Source organism: Myotis daubentonii, chromosome 1 (assembly GCF_963259705.1).
Source record: "Myotis daubentonii chromosome 1, mMyoDau2.1, whole genome shotgun sequence".
NCBI lineage: Eukaryota > Metazoa > Chordata > Mammalia > Chiroptera > Vespertilionidae > Myotis > Myotis daubentonii.
Genome location: NC_081840.1, coordinates 187,977,073 through 187,998,231, shown reverse-complemented (window position 1 = coordinate 187,998,231; position 21,159 = coordinate 187,977,073). Strand labels below are relative to the sequence as shown.

Here is a 21,159-nt window from a genome sequence, read left to right as displayed (position 1 = left end):
ATTGCATGTAACTCTTTATTTCAACAACATCCTATTTTTATTTTCTTATTTCAGTGTCTCTAAGATATTACTGGAAATATCTATTTTTTGAAGGGATGATAAAGTTTAAGGCTATTTAGTGTGTGTTTGTACATACTAGTACATATTTGAAGAGGTCAATTGCCCATTGTGTACTTTCTTTTATACAACTATTATAATGGTTAAATATTGTATTTTTATGTCTTTATTGTTCTAGAGGTTTTTCCTTTCTTTCTCTTTAATGAATGAATAATAAAAAACAAATGAATGAAACTATGTTAACTGTAAAATTAACTTTCAGACGGGTAGTAAGAAGAAAGTAAATTCGAAATTGCAACACGGAGAAGCAATCATTCTCTATACTGGGCAGATATAATGTGTGTATGTATGTGTATGTGTATATCCAATCTAATAATAGAGAAACATGGTAATTAACCATAACTTCGCTACCCTTCCCATTGGCTAATCAGCAAGATATGCAAATTAACTGCCAGCTAAGATGGCGGCCGGCAGCCAGGCAACTGAAGCGAACATGAACATGAGGCTTGCTTACTCCAGTGATGGAGGAAGTCAACGTTCCCCGCCTGCTGCAACTCAGCTCTGAGCTCCGGATGAAACAATGTTGCAATTATAGAACCTAAACAAACCCCAGGTACCTGCTTTCAGCCAGCACAGCCTCAGAGTTTAGAGTGGCCAGTGATGGCAACAGAGTTTCAATTATAGAATCTAAACAAACCCAGGTACCTGCTTTCAGCCAGCAAAGGCCTCAGAGCTGGAGCCTGCTCTCAGCTCCAGTGAAAGCTATAGAAGGTAAATTAATTCCAGAATAAAAAAAAAGAAAAAAGAGAGGCTGGGAGCTTCAGTTGCCCACCAGCCTGAAAACAACCCTCAGCCCCTCACCCAGACTGGCCAGGCACCCCAGTGGGTACCCCCACCCTGAAGGGGGTGTGACCAGCTGCAAACACCCATCATCCCATCATCCAGGCTGGCCAGGCACCCAAGCAGGACCCCCACCCTGATCTGGGACACCCTTCAGGGCAAACCAGCCGGCCCTCACCTGTGCACCAGGCCTCTATCCTATATAGTAAACGGGTAATATGGAAACTGACCCTAACAGCAGAAGGACTGGGAATGACTGGTCACTGTGACACACACTAACCACCAAGGGGCAGATGCTCAATGCAGAAGCTGCCCTCTGGTGGTCAGGGTGCTCTCACATGGGAGGAGCTCTGCTCAGCCACAAGCCAGGCTAATGGCTGCCAGTACAGCGGTGGTGGTGGGAGCCTCTCCTGCCTACTCAGCGGCACTAAGGATGTCCGACTGCAGTTTAGGCCTGCTCCCCACTGGCAAGTGGACATCCCCCGGGGGCTGCTGGGCTGCCAGAGGGATGTCTGATTGCCATCTTAGGCCCAATCCCCCGGGGAGCGGGCCTAAGCCAGCAGGTGGTCATCCCCTGAGGGGTCCCAGACTGTGGGAGGGCACAGGCCAGGCTGAGGGACCCCCCATCTCCCCCGAGTGCACAAATTTTTGTGCACCGGGCCTGTAGTATATATATATAGTATATATATATACTATATATATATATATAGTATATATAGTATATACACACACACACACACACACACACACTATACACACACACACACACACATATTCATATATATATCCTGTGGTGTGCTGGGTTTGGCTTGTATTGGTTCAAGAGAACTAACTTTGGCATTGCTTCCCAATTCTGCGTTCAGAGACATAACATGGGTAGATTGAAATCAGCCATGGTGGCAATATTTACATCATAGACATAAGCTTCATTCCAGGGCTTTTGTTGTATTTTCATTGTTGTTTTGAAAGCCAGTTTTTAAACATTTACAAACACACATACACAACTATTTATATCACGTGAGCAGATATGGAAAGAGAGACAGATATTTCCATAGAGAGACAGACAAAAAATACTTCATGGTATACATTTTAAAATAAAATGTATTGAATTTAAAATTATTCTTAAATTTTAGAATAATAAGAAATGGAGGTGAAATTGAAGGCATTGCTAAACTTTATTGGCATTTTTCTAGTCTGGTTGGTGGGAAGAAATGCTATTTTAGACCCTATGTAACCTCCAGGAAATTCTTATCCTTTGGAAAAGGGAAGGAAAGAGAATTCTTCCAGTAGTATGTCCTGAGAATTCTAGCCACATTGGTTTCATTGGATTTCCAGCTCTTCTCTTGTTTTGTTTTTTGGTTTTTTCCCCCCTAATGTTTTTATTGATTTTAGAGAGAGAAGAAGGAAGAAGGAGAGAGAGAGAAACATGGAAGAAAGAGAAATATGGATCAGCTACCACCTGCATGCCCCCCACTGGGGACTGAGCTGCAACCTGGGCATGTGCCCTGACAGAGAATCGAACCTGTGACCTCTGGGTGCATGGCAAAACTCTAAACCAGCTGAGCCATACCACCAGGGCTCAACTCAATCTCTTTAATTCAGAGAGTCCACAGGGTTCTTCTCCCTGGGTTGCCATTCTCTGCTCTGGAACTGTAAAACTCTCACAGCAATAAACTGGGGCAGGTAATTATAGGGCTCACCTCATTTTTAACCCATTCTCAGTAATGACTGTCCTTATTGCCTGATGTCCAGTGTATTTCAAACTATTTTTTTTATCTATTTTGTCCATTATTTGGTTGTGTCAGGTGGGAGAGTAAATCTCGTCTCTATTATTCTGTCTTGGATAGAAGCAAGAGTTCCAACTTGATATTTATGCAAATATAGGATATTTTTCAAATACCGTTGTACTGTAGGTGATTTAGCATTACATCTTAACTACTTCATTAATTCTCTGCCATCTAAAGAAATAATTGAGACATTAATAAAATATTAGAAGGTAAATACCTGATAAAATGAAAGGTGCCAACTAAATAGTGGTAATTTTCAGAAAAAGTCTTTGTAGGTTTGTGTATGCATATGCTTTGGCTTTAGAATAGGTCTTGAGATATGTATTTGTTTGTTTGCAACCTAAAGCTGAAAACTGAATGTTCCCACTGCTTTTGTATTGCACACACAGAGTGTATAATCCTTTATGTTCTGTTAGGGTAACAATAATACATATGCTATTTATAATGTACATTCATCATCAAACATAGTGTTTAGTAAATAGTAGACAATAAATATTGTTGAATTAGTGTACAGGTTTGAGAACTGCATATTAATGAATTCATATATAGTTTTCAGAACACTTAACCACAATTAAAGTTCTTAGACATATACTTTTAATATTGTTTAAAGAGAGCTACATAAATGTCAACTAAGTCTCTTTTCTATAGAAATGTATGCTTTTAGTGAAACTTACTCATCTCTGGGTGAATAAAATTTACTCATTTCTGTAAGGACTAATTTAGCATCACATTACAGATTTGTGTTCACCCACTTGTGTATTCCTGTCATGAACAAATATATTTTATATAATGCAAATGGATCTTTACCATAATAACTCACACTGTTAAAATATTTAAACTGGCCCTGGCCTGTGTGGTTCAGTTGGTTGAGCAATGTCCCACGCACAATAGGTCACTGGTTCAATTCCAGGTCACGGCATAGAGCCCAGTTTTAGGCTGGATCCCCAGTAGGGGCATACAGGAGGCAGCTGATCCATGTTTCTCTCTCACATTCATGACTCTCTCTCTCTCTCTCTCTCTCTCTCTCTCTCTCTCTCTCTCTCTCCCTCCCTCCCTCCCTCACTCCCTCCAAGCCGCTCTCCTTTCCTACTCCTTGCCTTTCCTCCCTCCCTCCCGCCCTCTCCCTTCTTCTTTCTAAAATCAATTAAAAACATATTTAAACATTTTTTATATAAAATAAAATATTTAAGCTCTTATATAAAGAAACTTAGAACATAAAAATAATACTGTTAATAGTAAAAACATATTCTCTCTTTTATCCGGTATCATAGGAGATTAGATAACCTTCATATCAGTTTTCCAGATAATTGAAATTTTCCCTAAACAGTATTAATATTTTATAAAAGGGTTACTTATTTACTTCATAATATTCATAATATTTATTCCATAAATATTTTATCTTAAATAGAGCAAGCTTATATTTAAATTTAATAAGTCAGTGTCAATACTTGAATTATTAAGTATTGTTTTTATGGCTATAATATATTAAAATCTATGTGATGTTGTTGGTCTCTACATGAAATTTTTCCAACTTTCTGTGCCTTTATAAATATATCAGTGTTTTTATAGTTTCCTCTCTCTTCCTTCACTCTAAGCTTCTCAGATGGCGCTTTTCACTTCTATAGTGACTCTGTCATCTTCAGTTAACTTCCTCATTCTTCTAGTAAAACATAGACTTTATAATAAAGGCGTCAGTGTAGCCTTTTTAACTGTTGGAAGCTATTCTTCATTTTGATCCTGAACTGAAATTTCTCTTTGACATTTTACATTTAAAGAGCACTGTCACATCTAGAAGAAAAATCACATCTATAAAGCATATCTGAGCATAAGGTGATAAAGCTTATATCTGGAAAAGACCCAAACACTCTGGAGAGGTATGTTTTGAACTTTTAGCTTTAGATGACTGGGAATAATATACACTCCTCAAGTGAGCAATGTTTTTTCAAATCTTTCACTTCCTGGTCTGTGATGTCACTTAATGAACTCCTTAAGATTAGGCTCAAACTACCTGTCTTCTTGGAAGCAGTTTCTGAGCTTTCAGATAGAGTTGACAGTTTCTTCCATTATCCACACCTTGGCTTTCTCTCTAGGACCCATGTTGTATGTATTTGTTTACATAAAGTATCTTGTTTTTTATTCTGTAAATTCCCTGATGACAAATAGAGTGATTTATGTTAACTAACATACAGAAGCTCAATGAATGTGTATTGAATAGATGAATATTTTTTTAACAATTCCTGAAATTACATGATGTTCGGTGAATTCTATGGGATTAATTTAAACAAATAATTTGTTATATGCTGAAGGTCATATAAGGATGAGCAAGAAATAGCACTCACCTGTCTAAAAGCTAAATATATGAAAAAGAGATAAGGTGGTAAACAATGGTGGTGCTTTATTAGTTCAGGAAGAGTAGGTAGGATATGCTCTGGTAACAAATAAATCTTCAAATTTCAGTGGCTTACCACAGTAGGATTTTTTTTCTCATTCATCCAAGTCTGAGCTGGGTCTGGCAACTTCACTAGGTGACTCCTCTTCAAGCCATGACCCAAGGATCTGAGCTTCGTTCATCATGTGTTTCAGCTCACTGAATCCTCGCCTACACAAATGGATGAAAGAGAGAGAGAGGGAAAGCATGGAACATCACAAAAATACTTTTCGGGACATGGTTTGGAAGACCATGGTTTGTCACTTCTTGTCCCATTCATATGGCCAGAAGTCATCTTGTTGCTCTGTCTGGCTGCAGGAAGCTCAGAAATGCCTTCCTGTACTAATAAGCATGATGTACTGGTATTATCTGCAGCCCAGTTGCCAAGTGTAAGTATTAAGTCAATTTGCACTGGCAACTTTAAAAAGTTAACTCGTACCATTCTTCAATTTTCATTCTTTTTTTAAAAAAATATATTTCTTTATTGATTTCAGAGAGGAAGGGAGAAGGAGAGAGATAGAAACATCAATGATGAGAGAGAATCATTGATTGTCTGCCTCCTGCACACCCCACACTGGGGATGGAGCCTGCAACCCAGGCATGTGCCCTTGGCCGGAATCGAACCTGGGACCCTTCAGTCCACAGGCCGATGCTCTATCCACTGAGCCAAGCCAGCTAGGGCTTCAATTCTCATTCTTATCACTACACTCCAAAATGCGCTCTTCATGTATCATTAAGCTATAAGTATAAAAAGTTCTCTCCAGGCAAGAAAGCATATCATAATAATGACATGCACAATAATCACTGCTGAGTTCTTATTCCATTCACCTTCTGATAAATTGTTTATAAATATTGTATTAATAACTATTGACAGCAGCATGATACATCTGTTAAAATTAATTTAACAAGAAATATACAGTAGAATTTGCCTTGTCATTATTTTTATCTTTTAGAAAACATCAATATGATCATTCATTTTTTTAAAGACTCAACATTTTATTACTTTAACTAGAGGCCCAGTGCATGAAATCGTGCATGGGTGAGGTCCCTAGGCCTGGCTGGTGATCGAAGTGCGAGCATCTGGCATGGAAGGGCAGGTCCCAGCAGACCTCTGGGTCCTGGGCAGCACCTGGGCCCCTGGACCCCCGCACGCCCTCCTCTGCCTGAGTCATGGCACCTGAATCCCCACATGGAGATGCAATAAGTACAGCTGGATGCAGCGGACCAGACTGCAGCATGGGCCTCTGGGCCACCCAGCAGCGCTGCACAGAAGCCGGGCAGGCATCACGCTCTCTCCCACCTGGCCCCAGTAGACTGGCTCCTACACGAAACCCATGGTGAGCCTGACCAGCCCCTGCAGTCCTGGCAGATGCTGCCTTGCTCACCTGGAAGCCCACTTGGGCCAGGAGCACCTCCACTGCTGCCTGCTGCCAGCGCCTCATCACCAACGCCCGCCATGTTCTGCACCACCCCCTAGTGGTCATTGCACATCATAGTGAGCGGTTGAACTCCCAATCAAGGAAACAGTTTGCATATTAGGCTTTTATTATATTGGATATCTTCCATTGATTTCAGAGAGGAGGGAGAGGGAGAAAGAGATAGAAGCACCAATGATGAGAGAGAATCATAGATTACTGCCTCCTTCACACTTCACACTGAGGATCGAGACCACAACCGGGGCATGTGCCCTGACAGGGAGTCAAACTTTGACCTCCTGAGTCATAGGTCAACATTCAATCACTGCCCGCTGGGCTCTTGTTCTCATTTTAAAGGAGAGAGAATGAACACTCCAGAGGTCAACTTGCCCAAAACAGCCAAATTATGCAGTGGCAGAGTTGGGGGGGGGGCGGGGGGGGAGAGGGTGGTGAGAGGGGGACCAGTTCTAAACACACACTCATGAGGCCTCTGTGTTAATCGGTTCAGCCAGGGGGGCAGGTGGATAGATGTTGTCTCTGGCTCTTCAAGTGGCACTTCCTTGAGGCCCTCAGATTCCCAGCATAACCCCCCATCCTCCCTACCTGCCATTGGAGGGTGGAGGATGGGAAGGGCCACCTGCAGTTCACCTGGGACGTGGGAGAGGGAGGGAGGGCAGAGCTGGGAGCACCACAGACTCCAGGTAGGAGTTAGAGGCAGTGATCTGGATGCTGACTGCCCTATCCCAGCGTCTCAGGAGCGTTCTCCGGAAGCACCACAAGCATTGCTTTAGGCCACGGGACTTGGGGCTGGTCTGGGCCAAAAATAAAACCATTTGCTTGTTTCCAATAAGTACTTGTCATCACTGAAGAGAGCTTGGGGGTTGGGGGGAAGTAGGGATTAGGGCAGCCAGACGGGAAGGACCCGCCTACTGGACATCAGGGTGGGAGGGTGGGAGGCTGGTCGTGAACAATCCACGTCCCTTGTGTGGAGCTCAAACTAAGGTCTGGTTTTTACAATTAGACCCTCAAAAAGGACAGGATCTGACCCCAGGTGCCCTGCCGGCAGCTGCCAGAGACCCTGCCTTCCCAGTGGCTGAGCTGAGCATAGGGCCTCCTCCCCCTCCCTCCCCCCCATCTCCCGCATTGTTCCTCATGCTCTGGCTTGCCTCCAGCACACCCCAAAGCTGCCAACTCAGCTGCCACAGTTTCCACTGTCTCGGCATCACCCTCGGGGAGGGTGCTATTGCCTCCTGCTGTCTCCCTGCTTCCTCTCCCCCCTCATTCTGCTCCTGACACAAAAGCTAGAGAGTCTGTCCCCACTGTTTCAGCCCAGCGGGTCCTCACCTACAGCCCCAGCGCCTCCCCCAGCACTCAGGGGATGCCAGGTTCTCACAGGCCCTTGATCCCTGCAGGATGTGCCCCCAGACCCAGCCTTGATCCACTTCCACTCAGCCTCTTCTCATCCTGCTGCCCCTCCGTGGGCTGTCCCCTCTGCCAGATGCCCTTCTCCAGGCGTCCGCCTGGCTCTCCTCCATCCGTCCACTTACCCTCAGTTAGCCTCCCTTTGCCCCTCCCTTGCGGAGCCCCTATGTGGCTTCATTCACATGTTTTCATGGTGCTGGTGCCCTCTAATGGCTGCAGCTCACGTCTGTCCAAGGCTGTTTCCTCCCTGCACCCCCATCCTCTGCTGACAGAATGCACATTCAGTAGGACAGGGCGGCTGGCTCCCTGCTGCTCTGTGAGCACCCAGGCATCGCCTAGGACACGGTGGGGGCTCAGTCAGTGATATGGGTTGAGTAAGATGCTCAGGCAGCAGTGTTAGGTGTAAAGGCCATTGGAAGGCAGAGGGCCTGTGAGCTCTCGGCACAGCGCTCTGGCGAGGCCTGGGGCCAATTGTTCCTTTTCTTGCAAGAAGGCGGGACAAAGAGAATGAAAAAGGAGCAGTGTGTGTTTTCCCTCAACTACTTAAAAGCTGATGACCTCATTCCATGCTGAAAGCTACGAATAGAAACCCTTAGATCAGCGGTTCTCAACCTTCCTAATGCCTCGACCCTTTAATACAGTTCCTCATGTTGTGGTGACCCCCAATTTCATTGTTGCAAATTGAACATAATTAAAGCATAGTGATTAATCACAAAAACAATATGTAATTATATATGTGTTTTCCGATGGTCTTAGGCGACCCGTGTGAAAGGGTCGTTCGACCCCCAAAGGGGCTGCGACCCACAGGTTGAGAACCGCTGCCTTAGATCAACCCTGTGAGGCAGGTTCTGGGATTATCTGAGATTCCATGGAGAGTACATGGCCTTCACCTGCCACGAGGACGATGCTTAGTAACCACCAGCTTTTGGTGCTTTGATTCATGCACTGGTGGGGGCCAGCCTGTGAGGATCAGCCTGCTGTGGGAGCACCACTGATCCCAGTCAGCCAAGTGGCTGTGGGCCTGCCCTCTGAGCAGCTGACCCTGCTGTGGGAGCCCCCACACCGACCACGAGGGGGCAGCTCCTGCGTTGAGCGGCAGGTCTAACAGTGGTTCTGGTCGCCACGCCATTATAGTCACTGGCCTTTTATTGGATAGGATGAGGTTTATTGGGATAACTTTTTATGCTGTTATTCCTATAGAACAGATATGTGCGCTGTGTCTGTATGAGACATGCACACACAAACATGCAAATGGACTCACGCCTATACAAAAATAAACAGTGATCTTAGGACACACCTAATTTTTTAATTTGTATTTTTGAAATATTGAAATATTTTTATTCCTAAAAATAATTTTAGGTCATATATGCTTAAATTCTAATTTCATATTTGATATTTAATTTAAAATTTGATAATCCTTCTGGGTAGAGAATGTATTTTCACCATTCTGTGCCTCAAAATAGTTTTTTGTTCCAAATATAAATGTCAGAAGTACTACAAGAGAAACAATAAAATAAAAACACATAAGATTTTGTCTCCATAGTTTTGCAATTGAGGAAACTGCTTGCAAGTGGCTAAGATCAGTCAATAACTCAAAGTTGAGTCAATAATAAGAATAAATAAAACCATGTAGATTTGGATTCAGACATCAATTCAAATTTTGATTCTGTTGCTTAATTTTTGTTTGGCAAAATATAAATCACTTAATTTTTTTTAACTTTCAGTGTTTTCATTTATAAAATATAAATAATAATACATGAATTTTAGAGTTGCTGTGATGATTAAGTGACATAACAAATTTAAAGTAGCTAATATGTGACCCAATAAAATTTTACTTCTTAGTCTCTCTGATAATAATAACATATTTTTCTAATGTAAGGACTTAGCAAATTATCTTCAAACTAAGGCAGTATAGGAAGGTTTGCTTGTATTTTTCCCCCCTTTGCATACTGTTATTAGTAGGTTGAGTTTTGGTAAGTAAATTTCTTATTAATAACATTTTTTGATTTTGACAAGTATAGTAAAATATGTTATATGAACACAGGTGATCATTATAATTGAATACATCAAGGGACAGAAAATTGAAAGTGGTGTAAACTTCAGAAATTTCCTAAGTGTTCTTAGAAACATAAAGAAGTAATAGGATACAGTTTACTACATAAGCACATGAATATTTTTAACCTTAAGACACTGTAAATATTAATTTGGAATTTGCTAGCTGAAAATAATATATGAAACATGTAACAAAGGATAAAATCCCTCATTAGAAATATCTTGTGAATGATTAACAATAACCAAAAAGTGATGACTTTAATATAAAAAAAGGAAATGAACAATTCACTAAAAAATGCATATTCCAAAAGTCTGAACATTCCACTTCATAATATTTAAAGGAAAGTACATTTAAATAAAAAGTTAACCATTTTTAAAAGTAAATTGGTGAAAATTAAAAGAGGAGTGGTGGGAGGAGAACCAAGATGGCGGCATAGGTAAACACCTGTACTTGCTGCCTCCCAAACCACATCAAAATTACAACTAATAATTCAGAACAACTATCATCCAGAACCGCCAGAAAGCTGGCTGAATGTAAGTACTACAGCAAGAGAAGTAAAGAAGAAAGCATGCTGAGACAGGTAGGAGGTGAGGCGGCACAGAAGGGGCTGGTCCGATACCCGGGTGTATTTTTAATCGGGAGGGAAATTGTCTCTGTGGAAGACACCTTGAGGAGCAAGGGGTCCAAGCCCCACACCAGATGCTCAGCCCAGGGTCCCAGAGCTGAGAAAAGAAGTCCCTATGGGCAGTAAGAACTACAGGTTGTAAAAACCATTGTGGATTGGGGCTGAGTGATACACAGGATGCTGGAGACCCAGCTGCTCCTTTTAAAAGGCCGGCACCATGAAATGAATTTACAAGCTTCAGCTTCCTCTGAGCTCCAGTGCCAGGCAAGACTCTGGGGACCCAGACACATACAGGGAGAAACTGGACTGTCTGGCATCAGGGCAGGAACTCAGGGTGGCTTTCTTTCAGATGGAGGTGCCCACAGCAGTCATTGTTCATATGCTGGGACCTCCCTGGTGCAGGACTGACTGGCAGCCATTTCTGTTTGCTCCACCCTGATGATTCCTTGAGAGTCCACCCCACCCAGTTTACAATCCCACTCAAGCTGTGCTCAGCAGCTTTTGCATATGAATGGTCTGTCCTTTCTCAGGCTAAAAATCTGTCAGACAAGTTGCAGCTGGGTCTGGGAGCCCCAAACCTATCAATAAAAGGCCCAAGACCTGGCACCAGCACTAGCCTACCTTGCTTCATAGCTGGGCCTCATCTGGGCACTTCCAAACCCAATACAAAGAGGAGGAATCTGCAGATCTCTCTGTAGCTCCTGCTGGTTGGCCCCAGGCAGTGACTGACTTTGCAACTCCCTGGAGACCCAAGAGCCAGTGTACCCAGGAGTCAGTGTGAGACCATACCAGATTATAACTCTTCACATCCATAAGCGACACACTCAAGGGGCAGACTCAGTGAGCACCAAGTCCTGCTCCATAAGGGTGTTTCCTGCACAGCAGCTCTCCCACTGTAGTTGCAGCTGGTCCCCACAGCCAATTGGCCTGGAGGTCAATTCCTCCCAGTGACACCAACAGCAATCAAGACTCAACTACAACAAGACTGTGTACACAGCCCACAAAGGAGTGCACCAAGAGTGTCCACCTCAGGTGATTGGGGAGGCTGAGTCACTGGACCCTATAGGACACCTACTACCCAAGGCCACCTATCAACTCATGGAGACTTAGAAGCTACCCAATACATAGAAGTAAACACAGGAAAGCAGCCCAAATGCAGAGACAAAGAAACATGTCACAAATAAAAGAAATGGAAGAAAGCAAACTACTGAATACAGAGTTTAAAACCACACTTATAAGGTTACTTAAGAATATTCTAGAAACCTCTGAGGAACTTAATGAGACTTTAAAGAATCTTAGTGAGAATTCCAAAAAAATGGAAAAGGACCAGTCAGAAATTAAGCATACACTGACTGAAATAAAGAATAATATACAGGGATTCAATAGTAGATTAGAGGATCCCGAGAATCAAATCAATGATTTGAAATATGAGGAAGCAAAAAACACCCAACTAGAACAGCAAAAAGAAAAAAGAACCCAAAATATGAAGATAGTGTAAGGAGTCTCTGGGACAACTTCAAGCATACCAACATCTGGATTATAGGGGTGCCAGAAGAAGAGAGAGAGCAAGATATTGAAAACCTATTTGAAGAAATAATTACAGAAAACTTCCCCTACCTGGTAGAAGAAATAGATTTACAGGTCCAGGAAGCACTGAGAACCCCAAACAAGAGGAATCCAAAGAGGACCACATCAAGACACTTCATAATTAAAATGCCAAGGGTGAAAGACAAAGAGGGAATCTTAAAAGCAGCAAGAGAAAAACATTTAGTTACCTATAAGGGAGTGCACATATGACTGTCAGCTGATTTCTCAACAGAAACTATGCAGGCCAGAAGGGACTGGCAAGAAATATTCAATGTGATGAATAGTAAGAACCTACGACCAAGATTACTCTACCCAGCAAAGCTACCATTTAGAATTGAAGGTCAGATAAAGAGTTTCACAGACAAGAAGAAACTAAAGGAGTTCATTACCATCAAGCCAGTAGCATATGAAATGCTGAAGGGTATTCTTTAAAAAGAGGAAGAAAAACATAAAGATAAAAATTATGAACAACAAAGTGACAACAAAAATATATCTATCAACAATTAAATCTAAAAATCAAATGAATAAAAAATCTGATGAACAGAAAAAAACTGGTGAATGGAATAGAATCAGGGGCATGGAAATGAAACAGACTGATGATTCTCAGAGGGAAGGGAGTGAGGGGGTACGCGAAGAGATTAGACAAAGATTTTATATGCATGTATGCATTATTTATGAACACAGACAATAGTGTGGCAAGGGCCTGGGGTGGTGTGGGAACCAGGTGGAGGGGAGCTATGAGGGGGAAAAAGAGGGACATCTGTAATAATCTCAACAATAAAGATTAATAATAAATAAATAGGAGTGGTGAGAGTTTTAGTACCCAATATTGGCAAGACAGAAGGAACAAGCACTTTTAAGCCCCACTGGAACTTTCTAGTAGAAGATAATATCTGTCAAGAGCAGAAAAATAATCATATCTTTTGATCTATGAATTTTTATCCCAGGAGCATTCTAGAAAATGTAAACAAATGGAATCAAATATGAAATATCAAAATATTACTTTGATACCAGAAAATTTGAAAAGTTCTAATTGTCCAACACCAAGTGATAGCTTAAATAAATTGTAGTATATCTTGTAACAGATCAGTAGTCACCAATGAAAATCATTCTTGGAAAGAGTATTTTTTTTTAATATATTTTTATTGATTTTTTACAGAGAGAAGGGAGAGGGATAGAGAGTTAGAAATATCGATGAGAGCGAAAAACATTGATCAGCTGCCTCCTGCACACCTCCTACTGGGGATGTACCTGCAACCAAGGCACATGCCCTTGACCGGAATCGAACCTGGGACCTCTCGGTCCACAGGCCGATGCTCTATCCACTGAGCCAAACCAGTCAGGGCTGAGTATTTCTTGATATGAATAAATACAGCATATTCATAAGTGACAAGAAGAATACAACTTTTTAAAAATAGCATTCCAATTTTGAAACTTTTGAGTAAAATGAGTGCTAGGAAATTCCCAGATCCTCATGCCTTTGGGGTTTATCCTTCTGATAATTATGCATCAGAATGTTACATCAGAACTATTCTGGTTTGTTTCAGCAAAAACCGCGAGACACTTATGTGGGACCACCATGCTGACTTGTAAAGGAGTGTATTCAGGAACATTAATCTTCAGGTTGAGGAGATAAAAAAGCCTAGAATTAGAGATTAGTAGAAGATTGAGAAAGAAGTTTCTTGGTGTATGCTGAGTCACTCACTTGTAAGATGGAAGAGTGGGAGTGCTTGCCTCTCAATTCCACTTAGAAAAAGGACTGAAGGAGACATGCAAAGAGTTTACTATACATAGCTAATATTTTGGGAAACACAGGATTCTGTCTGATTCACACTCAAGACATCTAAAGTTCTTGCAGGGACCTGGCTGGCTGGGTTGTTTCTCTGGTAGTGGAGTGACAGAGTTGGTGTTGACCAACTTATAGGCCTAGAGATTTTTTGGACAACAGAAGCATGATTGTGAACTGTGGGCCAGAGTGACTGACCCATCTGACTGAGGGTTAACTGTAGGATTTATTTATTTTTTAAAATATGTTTTTATTGATTTCAGAGGGAAGAAGAGAGAGAAACATCAGTGATGAGAGAGAATCGTTGATTGGCTGCCTTCTTGCACACCCCCTACTGGGGATCAAGTTCCCAACCTGGGCATGAGCCCTGATGGGAATGGAACCATGACTTCTTTGTTTATGGGTTGATGCTCAACCTCTGAGCCACACTGGCTGGGCTGAACTATAGGATTTCTTGAGGCTAAAGAAAGAACCAGCGGCAGCCAGAGATGAATTTCCTTGCTTGGAGAGAAGTGTAGATAAGAGATGCACAGCCATAGTTTAGCATTTCTGAAAAGCCCAGGAAAGTGCCCACTAAAAGTAAGGATTAGGCTCAAAATTGTCCCCAGTTCAAGAAATACCTAGAAACAAACGTATAACTTTCCTGCACCTTTCCAGCTCCTTAACATAGTACACCCACAACAATGGCAAGGATGGGAACTGAGATTGACAAGATGGATATCAAAGAGCATGAGCAAGTCAGCAAAGTGAAAAGAAACCAACGAGGCATTCTTGGTGGAAATTTATGATTTTGTTTATTGTTCTGGACTGGACATATTAATTATTATACTACATTTTTATTATCAGAAAATGATTAGAAAAGTCTAAGACTTCTTCCAAATTTAACACAGGGGAAAAAGAGAAAATAGCCTCAAATAATAAAGGGTCAGCCGGATACAAATATAGTTGCTTTTATATCACATTCTACAAGTCATGCTTGTTTACTATAGCTGTTATGTACAAACTAGAGGCCCAGTGCACAAAAATTTGTGCACTCAGGAAGTTCCCTCAGCCTGGCCTGTGCCCTCTAACAGTCCAGGACCCCTCAGGGGATGTCCACCTGTTGGCTTAGGCCCACCCTTGGGGGGATTGGGGCTAAACTGGCAGTCAGACATCCCTTTGGCAGCCCAGGAACCCTCGGGGGATGTCCAACTGCTGCAGACAGACAACCTTAGTGCTGCCGAGGAGGCGGGAGAGGCTCCCACCACAGCCGCTGTGCTCGCAGATGTCAGCCTGGCTTGTGGCTGAGCAGAGCTCCCCCTGTGGAAGTGCACTTACCACCAGGGGGCAGCTTCTGCATTGAGCATCTGCCCCCTGGTGATCAGTGCACATCTAGTGACTGGTCGTTCCACCATTAAGATCAATTTGCATATTACCCTTTTATTATATAGAATAAGGTGATCTTTATCCCATGCTTAGGAAAATCCAGCATCCTTCTTTCTCCTCTACCATAGTATCTCCAAATATTCTCTGAACATATGTGACACATTCCTACTCCTGTTTTGAACTTTGAAACTGTTCTTTTCTCTATGACTTACACTAACTCAAACATTACAACATCTTCCTTGATATTTGAAAATTATATCCCACAAAGACAGTTATGGTTAATAGACCCTTGCTGGCAATTTGCAATTATACACAGGGAGTACTTTTTCATATAATACAGAAGTTAGTTTAAAATTAAATATGAGACATAATAGATTCTAGAAGTTCTTTGGCCATATTTATGTCATGGGACTTCATTCTGATTAGCTTCTAACTCTCAAGTTACCCATCCCTCAGCTATGCTGCTGAACTTTACACTCTTAGGAAATCCTCTCTGTATGTTTGCCAATTCTTCCAGTTTTTAACTGTGGTGCCTGCATCAGGCTACATAACATCATCTTGTTTTACTTTCCTTATATTTTAAATTGGGATAGCATTATAGTTATCTCATAATGGGAAGATTAAATGGGCATATAGGCAATTAGAATAATGTTCAGTATAGAGTAGATGCTAATATACTCAAAGATAATAATGTACTTAAGGTAACAAAGAATTTAAAGTTAATAAAGTATTCATTAATCTTTGGTTTTCCAATCATCCTCATTGTGCTCTAGAGGGTAAGGCAGTGTGAGTGTCATTTCCTTCTCCTATGAAGACAACTCCTCAAAGAGCTTTCTAAGTTAAATATTCTTACCCTAATATGATGTATCTTCCTGAAAATAATATTTTTGTCTCCAGAGAATTTCTGTAAAAACCTAAATTAAAAAGATTAGTAGGAAATAGACTAAAATATTAGATTGTATATTTATTATTTAACTAGGGGCCTGGTGCACGAAATTCGTGCATGGGGGTTGGGTGGGTGCCTCAGCCGACCTGCACCCTCTCCAATCTGGAGCTCTCAGGGGATGTCCTACTGACGGCTTAGGCCTGTTCCCCTTGGTTTTCTGCTCTCTGCAAACCTGCCAGCTTGATGCCACCACAGACCCTGGTGTCTGCTCTCTATGGGAGCCTGCTTGCCCTTCGCTGTTGGGACCAGAGGCAAGCAGGGCCCTGCTGTCTGCTCTTTGTGGGGCCCTGTGGGGGACTGTTTGCCTCTCGCTGCAATGGCCAGGGACAAGCAGGGCCCTGCTGTCTGCTCTCTGTGGGGGCCCTGCGGAGGACTGTTTGCCCCTCACTGCCATGGCCAGGGGCAAGTAGGGCCCTACTGTCTGCTCTCTCACTGCGGGGGACGTTCCCATCCTGCCCCCAGCTGCTCGGCACCTGCGTGCATAGGCATAAAGTGGCCAGGGGTGTTCTGGGACCCTGGCCACTCCAGGCCTATGCACAGGCCTACAGGCTCAGAGCAGCCTGGCTCCTGGGGATGCCTGTCCCCAGGATGCAGGCTGCTTGGTGCTGGCATGTGCAAGTGGACTCCGGGCAGGAACACGAGGCAGATGTTCCCGCCCCACTCCCGGTTGCTCGGCGCCTGCTTGCATAGGCCTGGAATGGCTGGGGGCGTTCCGGGACCCCAGCGGGTTCAGGCCTACATGTGGGCTTACAGGCTCAGAGCAACCTGGCTTCTGAGGACGCCTGTCCCCGGGATGCAGTGACCAAGGGTCGTTCCGGGACCCTGGGCACTCCAGGCCTACACGTGGGCCTACAGGCTCAGAGCAGCCTGGGTGCAAGCGGCCACCCTGCCCCCGGTTGCTTGGTGCCTGCATATGCAAATTAGCTCGCCATCTTTGTTGGGTTAATTTGCATACCCACTCCTGATTGGCTGGTGGGTGTCTCAAAGTGATGGTCAATTTGCATCTTTCTCTTTTATTCATGTAGATGACTAGAGACCTGGTGCATGACATTAGTGCACGGAGAGGGTCCCTAGGCCTAGCCCGCAATCAGTGCTAATCTGTGGGGTGACCGGCGGGGCGATCAGGGGCGACCCCCACTGGCACCTGCTTTTGCCGTCCTGCCACTGCCCGCTCACCAGCCCTGCCCCCACCACTGGTCGCCTCACTCTGTGGGGCAATTGGCGGGCCAATCAGGGTGCCTCTGCTGACACCCGCCTTAGCTGGCCTGGGGCCTGTGGGCTGGGGGCAGCTCCTGCGTTGAGCATCTGCCCTCTGGTGGTCAGTGCATGTCATAGTGACCAGTCGTTCTGCCGGTCGTTCCGCTGTTCGGTCGATTTGTATGTTAGGCTTTTATTATATATGATTATTTAATTTTTTGTACATACTATGTTTTATAATTAAAATCTGAGTTACTTTTTTAAAAAATCGTAGATCTCAGTTACCTTACTTACATACCTTACTAATAACTTCAAGGATATAGGCAATTAAGAAAGTTAGTAAAAGCAGGTATGGAACATTGAGAATGACTCCAGAGAAACCTTCTTCCTGCATTAGATGCTCACTCTCTGGCTCAGAGTAATAGATGAGAGCTCCAAGTAAGGTTCTGTGGTCTGACCTAACACAGCAGAGTGAGTGTTCAGTCCAAGAAAAATCTCCATTTTCTACCCCAGCTTACATGACATTTTCTAGAAAGTTATATCTTATACATCCACAGATACTATATTTATTTACTATAAACAGTACTTATACAGTAATATCCTATTAAAAATGTTACATTTAGAAGGCTCATTATCCTAGCAAATGTCATTACTCCACCTTGAGGTTCAAGTATTATGTCCACAGGTCTGAATTGTCTGTCTGCTTTTCTCTCCCCGAGGGCATTCTCCTGATGATTGTGGGAGAAATGGATTACCAGTCAGCTGCTTTAACACCTTGAAGCAATTAACTCTCTGACCTCAGTTAATACTCCTGGGCCACACATTTTTTTCAAGTTATTATTATTTGTCTTATTACATTTTCTTTAATATTAAAAAAGAATAATCTTTTTATTGCCTCAATGACCACCAATTTGAACCATGCAATGAGAAGTGGGAATAAACCATTTTCATAATGACCATGTCCCTTTAAAGATCTTTTGATATCCTTTGTCATCTCAATTACTGTTTGTCTTCAATTGTACCTTTTTATATGAACCTTTTTATATGACTTGATGAATATTTTTAATCAATTGTGCAATATTTCTAAAGTCAAATTTACTTCCTTCTCTGTAAAATTAATTTTAACATGTTTATATCAATCAGAGGCTTTAACTTATTTTATAATAGTAACTTATATTGTTTACTCTCCCTTGTACCTAAGATATAAAGAGAAAACTAGGCAAAGCTAAGTATCAGAAGCAAATAATACATATTTTAATTCTTATGTCGTATTTACAAGAATAATGATGCTCCCCTAAGATGATATAAATGTGTGCTTGCTAAAAGACTGAAAAATGCAATTGATAATGAGATTTCTGAATGCCTTAATCTTCTACAAACTGGGGTCTGATTATGTTTCTGTAGAGACCCATTTGAATTTATCCTTACCAATTAAGAGTCCATGAAACTACTCTAAAAGAGAGAATATGGGGGCTCAGTTGTATAATTCTATCAAATTCATTTTCATTAATGAACATAGAACCTTCTGTGCAATTTTCAAGGTATTCAGAACAGAGTTGACAAGCAGCCCTGAGATTGCTGTCTCTAGAAAGGCCATCTTGCAAGGTTGGCCTACTTGGTTGGAGACTGGAAACTAAGTCATAAACAGTCCCCTAAACGGATATAAAGTTTCTTAAAATGATAAGTGGCTCACTGTGCCTCATCTGTTTGTACAAACAACATACATTATGGTGCTCACCTTCTTGCCATCTGGGAGTCTGGAATTTTGACACATGCTAGGAAGAAGGTGCTCAACTGACAGCTTTCTAAAAACCTTGGGCATTGAGTCTGCAACCAGCCTCTCTGGTAGATAACACTTCACATCAGTTATCAAACTGATTACTGGAGGAATTCAGCATGTCCTGTGTGACTCCACTGAGAAAGGACTCTTGGAAGCTTGTGCCTGATTTCCTGCAGATTTTATCCCACGTGCCATTTTATATACTGATTTTACTTTGTAACCTTTTATTATCATAGTACTTAATTTTGGGTGTACTATATGCTAAATCTTCTAGTAAATCATCAAACCTGGGGGTGTTGGGGACCTCTGACACACAGGGTGGATTGAATTGTCTATGTTGAGGTACATAGATTCTAAATAAAAATATTTATTGAATACATACTATGTGAATAGAATTATGTTTAATGAAAAGATAAGTAGCCTAGACCTATTTCAAGAAACTTAAAGTATGGTGGCTATGTTTGCACTCAGAAGTGTATAAAAAGAATGTTCAAATTAACAGAGTAAACCCAAAATAAAGAAAATACCAGAAGGCTATTTCAGTGGGAGTTTTGAAAATGTTCACACTTTATCTTGTTCAGATTATCAGGAAAGCTAGAGACATATAAGTTAGTTGTAAAAGAACAAGTAGGTTTGGGCAGGCTATGGTATTTGGAGGCAGGAGTAAGGAGAATTTTAGAAGGTTTCCCTTCCAAAGTTTCACTCGAAACTGTTAAATGTATGGAAGGTATGCTAAAGAAGTGAAATATAGAGTATATTGAGGAAATAAAAATAGAATAATGTGTTACTTATGGCACAAAGTGGACTTTTAAAATGATCTTGGTTAAAATCTTAATACTTTGAATGCCTTATTTATAGCTCAATTTCATGCAAAACTTATGGATTATTATAGAAAGTCTCCAAATTTTTATATCATTTAAAAGTGTCTCTCTTGAACTCTAATTATGTTTTTTCTTTTCTGTCTCTCCTTTGTTCAGGTCCATCATGAGTGAGAAGTGGGACTCAAACTTTTCAGAAAACTGGCATTATATTTTGAGTGTCAATGACACAAAGCCTAATCTGTACTCAGACATCAATATCACCTACGTGAACTACTATCTTCATCATGCTCAAGTGGCAGCAGTCTTCTTTATTTCCTACTTTCTGATCTTCTTCCTGTGCATGGTGGGAAATACAGTGGTCTGCTTCATTGTAATGAGGAACAAACATATGCACACAGTCACTAATTTCTTCATCTTGAACCTAGCCATAAGCGATTTGCTAGTCGGTATATTCTGTATGCCTATCACGCTTCTGGACAACATTATAGCAGGTATGTTGACTTGTGTACAGTGCACTGATGATATGAGAAAATGTCCCAGCTCCCTGCAGCCATGGCTAGGTAATCCATTCATTCACATTTCTATAACTTACGAGGTGATCCCCCCAGTAAGTCTAGTACACACTCTACATCATGCATAGTGATTACTATGTTACTGGCTATATTCCCTATGCTGTACTATTTTGTAACTGCCAATTTGTATATTTTAATCCCTTCACCTTACAGTTCACTGAAGGTCACCAGAGAGTGAGATTTAGCACATCTTACCGAAGACTTTGAATTTGCTTAATACAATTCAGAGCACACATAATATGGTAGAAATATTATTGAGAATATTATGAACTTTAAAGTTCAAGGAACTGGTCAGGCTGGTTTTAATTAATGCATCCTCTTTAACCTAATATAAATATATAGTTAAACCCTCTGTTGTTAGCTAGGGAGATTTCCAACAGTTTTTGATGTAAGATGGAGCAGCAGTCCCAATAATTTCTCAAAATGTAGACGTTTCATCAGTGGTAATTTACATGTGCAAAATAAGTAAGTAATAGGT

The 21,159-nt window shown here is 41.8% G+C and overlaps 1 protein-coding gene across 1 annotated transcript in view; it reads left to right on the top strand.

Annotated features, from left to right (window-relative positions):
* The window catches only part of NPFFR2 (neuropeptide FF receptor 2), a 66,938-nt gene that overhangs the window by 26,080 nt on the left and 19,699 nt on the right, over positions 1-21,159 (top strand). The window contains 1 exon segment of the mRNA XM_059682213.1: positions 20,266-20,600. Within this exon segment, the coding sequence (XP_059538196.1) occupies positions 20,273-20,600 (328 nt within the window). The 5' untranslated portion in view covers positions 20,266-20,272.